The following is an 8,567-nucleotide window of genomic DNA, read 5'->3' on the forward strand; positions in this document are numbered from 1 at the left end:
CGAGCAACCTCAACAGCAAAATAACGAGGTTCTACTGACACAATTACGACAAGTAGTGGCTGAAGTCGTGGAAGAAAGGCTTAAGAAGCTGGAGGAGGATATGATGGAAAAAGAAATTTAGAGATCAGAGTAGAGGGAAACCCAGTTGAGAGTAAGAGTGAAGGTGACTTGCAGTCTAGAGAGCGAGGTGCTCAAAGTACTGAGAGCGGGAAAGAAATGGTCCAACAAACCCCGCTAGTGGATGTTTCAATGAAAACAGTATGGAAAGATGTGAGCCGTCATAATCCCCTAAGATTTAAGGGTGACATGAATCCAGTTGAGGCTAAAGGTTGGATTGATAAACTGGAGACCATTTTTAGAGCTGCCCCTTGCATTACTCAGCATAACGTGCAAGTAGCTATTGTGCTGTTAGAGGGACAAGCTAAGTGCTGGTGGGAAAGTGTGAGCCCAGCTGATGACTCACAACTTACTTGGAATGAATTCAAGAGGATGTTCTTCAATCACTATTTTCCACCTGTCCTACATCAAGACAAGGAATCAGAGTTCTTCGCCTTGCAACAAAACAATATGCATAAAGATGACTTCATTGCTAAGTTTATAGACTTGTCCAAGTATGTGACATTGTTGCGGAGGGATGAGGACTCAGGGTGGATGGCTAGGCAATTACGAGAAAGAGCTAGACCAGACTTGAAGCAACAACTTGCCCTGGTTCTAGTGACTGATTTTGGAGATATGTGTACCAACCTTCGAGTTGCAACTAGGCGGACTCGTGAGGCTGAGGAAGCCCGTAGAAGGGATTCTCAAGGGCGATTTTCCTCATATCCTGGACCAACTGGAGGGGTTAGTAAGAGAAATAATACGAGCATAGGAAGTGTAGGTCCATATGGAAAGAATCGAAGTTTAAGCCACAAGAAGTCTGTACAGAAGGGCTCAGCCTAGAAGAGCATAATCTCAAGATCTTAGTCTAATAGAAACCCGATCACTCATTATGAATCAGTGATGTCAACCTCTACTATCCATGGACCTTGCTTACAGTGTGGAAGGAACCATCCTGGAAAATGTTGAGAATGCTACAAGTGTCACAAGATGGGGCACATTGCTCGCTATTGTCCTGAGAATCAGCATAACATTCAGAACTCCAGGGATACTTGATCAATAATGCCAGGCCGTGTCTTTGCTATTACTCAAGAAGAAGTAGGTGCTGCCCCTAACACCATCAAAGGTATGATATCCCTTCACGGACATAATGTCGAAGCACTATTTGATTCTGGTGCTACCCATTCCTTTATTTCTCGTAAATATGTCTTGCATTCTAATTTGCACATCTCTGATATGCCTGTTATTTTGAGTGTGTCTACTCCTATGGGTTTGTCTGTTAGAACTACTCAAGCTTGTTTAAACCTTACGTTAGACTTTAAAGGCCGTAGAACAACAATAGATCTAATTTGTTTGCCATTACAAGGAATGGATGTAATTATTGGGATAGATTGGTTATCACGTCATAATGCTGTGCTAGATTGTAGAAAAAGAGTAGTTGTCTTCCCTGGAGATGTGGTGCCTACAGAACCATCTAGTAGGTCAGTATTCTTATCCGCCGCGCAAGTAGATGAATGCATACAAAAAGGATGTCAAGCCTATGCGGTGTTCTTCTCAATACAAGTGGATATCGAGGAAGGAATCGATCATATTGACGTGGTTAGGGAATTTCCTGAAGTCTTCCCTAAGGAAATGATCGGGTTACCTCCTGAATGAGAAGTCTAGTTTACAATTGATTTAATACCAAGCACAACACCTATATCCAAGACTCCTTACTGAATGTCTCCATCTAAGTTGAATGAATTAAAAAGACAGATAGAGAAAGGGTTCATTAGACACAGCGTATCCCCATGGGGATCTCCAGTGTTGTTTGTTAAGAAGAAAGATGGGAGCATGCGTTTGTACATCGACTATCAACAGCTGAACAAGGTAATAATCAAGAACAAGTACCCCTTGCCTGGAATAGATGATCTATTAGATCAGCTGGTGGGATCTTCAGTCTTTTCTAAGATTGATTTGCGGTCAGGCTACCATCAACTTAGAGTGAAAGCAAAAGATATCTCTAAGACTACTTTTCGTACGAGATATGGACATTATGAGTTTTTGGTGATACCATTTGGGTTGACTAATGCCCCAGCAGTGTTTATGGACTACATGAATCGAATTTTTAGACCTTATCTGGACCAGTTCATAGTTGTATTTATTGATGACATCTTAATCTATTCAAAAAGTGAAGCAGAACATCGAGAACACCTAAGAGTTGCACTACAAGTGTTGAAAGATCACAAGCTTTATGCAAAGTTAAGCAAGTGTGAGTTTCGGTTGAAGGAAGTAAACTTTCTAGGCCATGTGGTTTCAGCAGAGGGGGTCGTAGTAGACCCGAGTAAAGTAGACGCTATGCTGAAATGGGAGTCACCCAAGTCAGTTACAGAGGTTAGAAGCTTTATGGGATTAGCAGGATACTATCACAGGTTTATTAAAGGATTTTCTCATATCGCCATGCCATTAACGAAACTGACAAAGAAAGATCAACCATTCATCTGGACTGATAAGTACGACGTTGCATTCCAAGAGTTGAAATCCTGATTAACAACCACGCCTATTCTTACTATCTCTGACCCGAATCGGCCATACACCCTATATAATGATGCCTCATTGAAAGGTTTAGGTGTCATATTAATGCAAGATAGGAAGCGGTAGCATACGCTTTACGACAGCTAAGATCCCATGAAGTAATCAAACAAAAGTTGCTGACTGTACAAAGTAGACAGAAAAGCTATGCCGATCAAAGATGAAGACCGCTAGAGTTTGAGGTAGGGGATCATGTGTTCTTGAAGGTATCTCCTACTACCGGTATTGGTAGATCCATTAAAGCTAAAAAGTTGACACCCAGATACATTGGACCGTATGAAATCCTAGAAAGAATTGGGTTAGTAGCCTACCGTATTGCACTACCTCCACACTTGTCAAAGGTGCATGATGTATTTCATGTCTCCCAATTGAAGAAATACCAGCCAGACCCATCACATATTATAGAATTAGAAGAGGTGGAACTACGAGAAGAATTGACTTATAAAGCAGAACCAGAGAGAATCCTTGATGTCAAGGATAAGGAATTGCAGAATAAGACTATTAGACTCCTCAAGGTCTTCTGGAAGGGCATGTCACATGGGGATATTACTTGGGAAACTGAGGAGAGAATGCGTCGTGACTATCCTCATCTATTCGATAAAGGTATGAACATGTCATCCTTTATTGACTTTTGAGGACAAAATTTCTTTAGGTGGGGAGAACTGTTACATCCTTATTTTTATCTAGCATTTGATTAAATTTATAAATAAATATATTTTAGTATTAAGTTAATAAAAAAAAGTTAGATATAGGCAAATTATTATTATTATTATTTTAATAATGTTTTTGTGTGTGATTGTGTGTGTGTGTGGATGATATTCTAGAAAATTATACCATGGTATAGAAGTCCCACATCGACTAATCTTTAGAGTAGAGGAGTTTGAGGAGCCTATATATAGGAGATAGTGAGTGGACCTTGAAGTAAGTAAATAATTTTTACACAAATCTGAGGTAGTCTCAAAAAAGTGCTAGTTTCGAGTTTATTAACCATTGGATCGGACTAAAATTTGGTCAGCCTGTTTAGGACATCCAAATCATCAATTTCAATGGTTGGATTATCATTTGGATCTCTGAGTTACAAGTTATTAGGTACGTTTTTAACTTATATCTTTTAGATTTAGTAGATAGAGTCCAGAATAGTAAATTAGCATTTTAAAGTTTATTCACCGTTAGATTGAGCTATAATTTGGAGGATAGTATCATGATAGATAGGAAATTAAATTCAATGGTTAGATTAAGGATTTAACTTCTGTAGTGAGAATAACCTGGTTCGTACTAAGTCTATTTGTCTAAATCCTTCGAAGATGGAATATAAGTTATAAATTTACAGTTTGTCCGTTTATATTATGAATTTGATGATCCTAATAATATAATCTAATAATTAAAGGATATTTAAATAAGAAAAATTTAGAAATCAAGTTTAAATCATATATATGTTCTCATTCCAAGCCTTAGAGAAATGTCTTTTAATTCTGAGTAAAAATCAAAGCTTTTAGAGGAGGTGTTAGAGGCTAGAATTTTGTGAGTAGTCTATTCTAATACTATAGAGATAACATTTTAATTTTGTTTTGTAGATATAAACTCTATTGTGGCATTTTCAAGGTTGGATTTTGGTTGTAGTTGACTGTTAGCTAGGAGACCAGGTAACTAAATTTCTATCTGTTGCATACTCTAGTATGAAGTTGGTGAGCGGCTTTATAACTAATTCTATAAAAGTATATTATATTTGTATGAACTGTCTTGTGAGATGCTATTTTGAAAAGGATTGACACAGTTTGTATTGCAAGAAATTGGTGATCATGATTATGATGTGTTATTATGAAATTCCATTGATTATGCATATAAATGTGTCATTTTGAACCCTGTGCATCTATTTTGGGTGGGGAAGGAGATAATTAGAGTTATTGAGATTCATATACTTGTCACGTGGTATTAGCCTCCATATGGAGTTTTGTGGTTGGCTATTATTATTGTCCCACTAGTTCTTTGAGGGACTGCGACACCCCACTAGTTCTTCAAGTGGGGACCCATGGTCCATTGAGTACTCTGTGGTCTTTGACCGGTCCACATCATTCGTGTGGTGAGCTTGTCAGAGTTGCCAGTCAAATGGAAAGAACTTAGCCCATGGGTCCATTCGGCGGAAATAAGGAGGATATAAGGATGGATTTGGGTTTAGGAATTGCATATGACATGGGATATTCATTGATATTTATGTCTTTTAAATAAATGACAAGTATGTTATCTCTTTTGAAATGTATCAATTGCATGACAGTGTTGGAAATATTTGTCTTATATGATTATTGTGAGTTTAAATGTTAAATAAATGTTTATCAATTATTATTAACTCTGTGTATACCACCTGACACCTCACTAGCCCATGCTAGGGTGTGTGATAGGTAGGGATTTAGTTACTGAGACGTTGTCTCACTCCCGTTGCTTTACCATTTTCAGGAAATAATATGTTAGCGGGACCTTCAGGGAAGACTCCTGAGGTTCAATAGTTGTAGCTGACAGTGTAGAGCTTTAGGACCTTATTTTATGCAATCTTTTTGTATATTGCCACACATCAGGATTGCATTCATTTGGGACTTATTTTACCTTCTCATATTTTTTATGTCGTTTGACTTAGTGAACATATTATACCTTTTATCTTTGACTTATCTTGTCTGAACATTAGACTAGAGTGCTCGTAGTGGGCCCGAGGCCTTTAGATTGCATGTGATTGAATTATTGTGGATCCACGATGTGATAATGGCAATTTTTGCAAGTTTAGTTGTTACTAGTATTGACTAATATAGTCAAATCTAAACTGTTATTATAATTTATTATTCAAAGGCGTATTGTTTTATAATCATGTTTGCCATGATTACAAATATAGGTTATTCTTTTTCTAACCATGATAGCCTTAATTAAGGTCGAATGCTTTTCTATCATGGTTAGCCCCTTAGTGATGTGATTGCTCTTAAATAATAGCAGCCAATCATAAAGCTCCGTATGGAGGCTAATACCACGTGGCAAGTATATGAATCTCAATAATTCCAATTATCTCCTTTCCCTACCCAAAATAGATGCACAGGGTTCAAAATGACACATTTATATGCATAATCAACGGAATTTCATAATAACACATCATAATCATGATCACCAATTTCTTGCAATACAAACTATGTCAATCCTTTTTTTTTTTAATAGCATCCCACAAGATAGTTCATACAAAACATAATATACTTTTATAGAATTAGTTATAAAGCTGCTCACCAACTTCATACTAGAGTATGCAACAGATAGAAATTTAGTTACCTGGTCTCCTAGCTAACAGTCAACTACAATCAAAGTCCAACCTCGAAAATGCCACAATAGAGTTTATATCTACAAACAAAATTAAAATATTATCTCTATAGTATTAGAATAGGCTACTCACAAAATTCTAGCCTCTAACTCCTCCTCTAAAAGCTTTGATTTTTACTCAGAATTCTAGCCTAAAAGACATTTCTCTAAGGTTTGGAATAAGAACATATATATATATATGATTTAAACTTGATTCCTAAATTTTCCTTACTTAAATATCATTTAATTATTAGATTATATTATTAGGATCATCAAATCCATAATGTGAATAGACAAACTGTAAATTTATAACTTATATTCCATCTTCGAAGGACTTAGACAAATAGACTTAGTACGAACCAGGTTATTCTCACTACAAAATTTAAACCCTTAATCTAACCGTTGAATTTAATTTTCTATCTATCATGATACTATCCTCCAAATTATAGCTCAATCTAACGGTGAATGAACTTTAAAATGCTAATTTACTATTCAGGACTCTATCTGCTAAATCTAAAAGATAAGAGTTAAAAACATACCTGATAACTTGTAACTTGGAGATCAAAATGATGATCCAACCGTTGAAATTGATGATTTGGATGTCACAAATGGGCTGACCAAATTTTAGTCCGATCCAACGGTTAATAATCTCAAACCTAGCACTTTTCTAAAACTACCTCAGATATGTGTGAAAATTATTTACTCATTTCAAACTCCACTTACTATCTCCTATATATAGGCTCCTCAAACTCCTCCACTCTAAAGATTAGTCGATGTGGGACTTCTATACCATGGTATAATTTTCTAGAATATCATCCACACACACAAAAACATTACTAAAATAATAATAATAATAATTTGCCTATATCTAACATTTTTTTTATTAACTTAATACTAAAATATATTTATTTATAAATTTAATTAAATACTAGATAAAAATAAGGATGTTACAAATAACAAATTGCAAATCAAGAGGACTTAGGGTTCGTAAATTTTAGTGATGGTCAAGTGAAATGGACGGGATAAAAGAGAAAGTGAAATTAAATACAAGCATGACAATTATTCTACCCATGTTATAAACATAAACCTTCCTGAAGAAAGGAGCTAATAATAGTTTAAAAAAAAATTGTTTGAAATTTTTTTAAGTTTTTTTTTTTTTTTTTTTTTGTTTTTTGTTTAACATGGCCAAACAAAACAAAAATTCTACAATTTATTTGCATGCATGTACTCAAAGTGTAGGTCCAAAAGGGTTGACAATGGTAAGGTGTTTGGGCTTGTGTTTGGGTAATAGGGGCACCAGGCTTTGATTAAGAATTAAAACAAGTTCTAGAGAAATATGAAACTAAACAGATTCACACAATTTAACAAATTAAGGCCCAAATATCCTTCCAACAAGGCTAGTATCTCAATTAATCAATCTCAAGGTTTAAAAGTGCATAATCCTATTTTCAAAGCATACCCTCATTTACTCCTTGTCAAAAACAGTGGGGAAAGACTAGTCTAAGTTCACTAGTTTTCTAAAAACACAAGTATAATTTTGATTTTTCAATAATTTTAAAAATACAGGAGTATTAAGAATCTAAGCCAGGAGGATTTCCGAAGAAAGAACAATGAAACTACAAAGTATTTAAGTTTTTTTTTACTTCGCCGTGGCGAATGAAGGAGTTTACCACGGCGAACCTTAACCGAAAAGGAAAAACTGGAAGTAGACCTACTTCGCCGCGGTGAAACATAAGTTGGTCGCCGCGAAGTATGGCCGAGAAGTGAAAATAATTGAGACAGAAGTGCTTCGCCACAGCGAAAGAAGGAGTTTGCCGTGGCGAAGGTTGACAAAGAGACAAAATGCAATGCAATTTTCAAACTTCCGTGAAAGTTAACTTCAATGACTTCAAAAATGCCACAGTTAATCAGTTCTAAAACACCTAAGGGATCAAAATAGATGCATAATGAAGCACTTGCTGAAATCAAAAATAGAGATCCCTCCCCTATACTTAAACACAACATTGTCCTCAATGTTTAAACTGGTACATGCAAACCAATCAATGAGTGAACCGAAAGTTGTGAAGTCCAATTTTAAATCAAAACACAACACATCGAATTCACAAAGAGGAGGAAGAAGGGTGACAGGTTGCAGGAAAAACAAGAAGGATAAGTGAAAATAGTAGAGGGGAGCAATGTAGGCATAAAGATAACAGCAAAAATAAAGAGGCCATCAGTAGCCAAATAGTTAAACCAGCATCCAATCTATCACAGTAACGAAAATACCAAAAAGCTTAACAAGTATCCAGCAAAGCCAACACAAAACAGACATAAAGAACAAGAAACAAAACACACAAAGAAAGAACTACTGTTGCGTCCCAATATCATCCGCCCCAGACCCAGATGCTCCTGCACCAGAAGTGCCTGCTCCAGATGTCTCGGCTCTGCTCTGAGGATCATCCTCTTCGAGAGGTAGGAGGAAGTTCAACCATTCAGCAATCTAAGCATCCACACGATGGCCGTAGCGCCGGTCTCTATCATATAGAGCATCGTGGTCCTTCTGCCTCTTCATCTCTCGAAGGAGTGTGACACAC

At 36.4% G+C, this 8,567-nt stretch overlaps 2 protein-coding genes across 2 annotated transcripts; both read left to right on the forward strand.

The window, feature by feature from the left end:
* Positions 1 to 216: 216 nt before the first annotated feature.
* LOC114726070 (uncharacterized) lies at positions 217 to 939 on the forward strand. The gene has a single exon (XM_028912637.1). It carries the CDS (start codon positions 217 to 219, stop codon positions 937 to 939), a length of 723 nt encoding a protein of 240 aa, XP_028768470.1.
* Positions 940 to 1,158: 219 nt separating this feature from the next.
* Positions 1,159 to 1,752, forward strand: LOC114726071 (uncharacterized). Its single transcript, XM_028912639.1, has one exon. The coding sequence runs from the start codon at positions 1,159 to 1,161 to the stop codon at positions 1,750 to 1,752; it is 594 nt and encodes a 197-aa protein (XP_028768472.1).
* Positions 1,753 to 8,567: the final 6,815 nt, after the last annotated feature.

This window comes from Neltuma alba, unplaced genomic scaffold, assembly GCF_004799145.2.
Source record: "Neltuma alba isolate B1F8T4 unplaced genomic scaffold, ASM479914v2 tig00012335_pilon, whole genome shotgun sequence".
Lineage (NCBI taxonomy): Eukaryota > Viridiplantae > Streptophyta > Magnoliopsida > Fabales > Fabaceae > Neltuma > Neltuma alba.

Coding starts and splice junctions, on each gene's coding strand:
- LOC114726070 (XM_028912637.1), top strand. CDS start 217: ATGGTCCAACAAACCCCGCTAGTGGATGTTTCAATGAAAACAGTATGG.
- LOC114726071 (XM_028912639.1), top strand. CDS start 1,159: ATGCCAGGCCGTGTCTTTGCTATTACTCAAGAAGAAGTAGGTGCTGCC.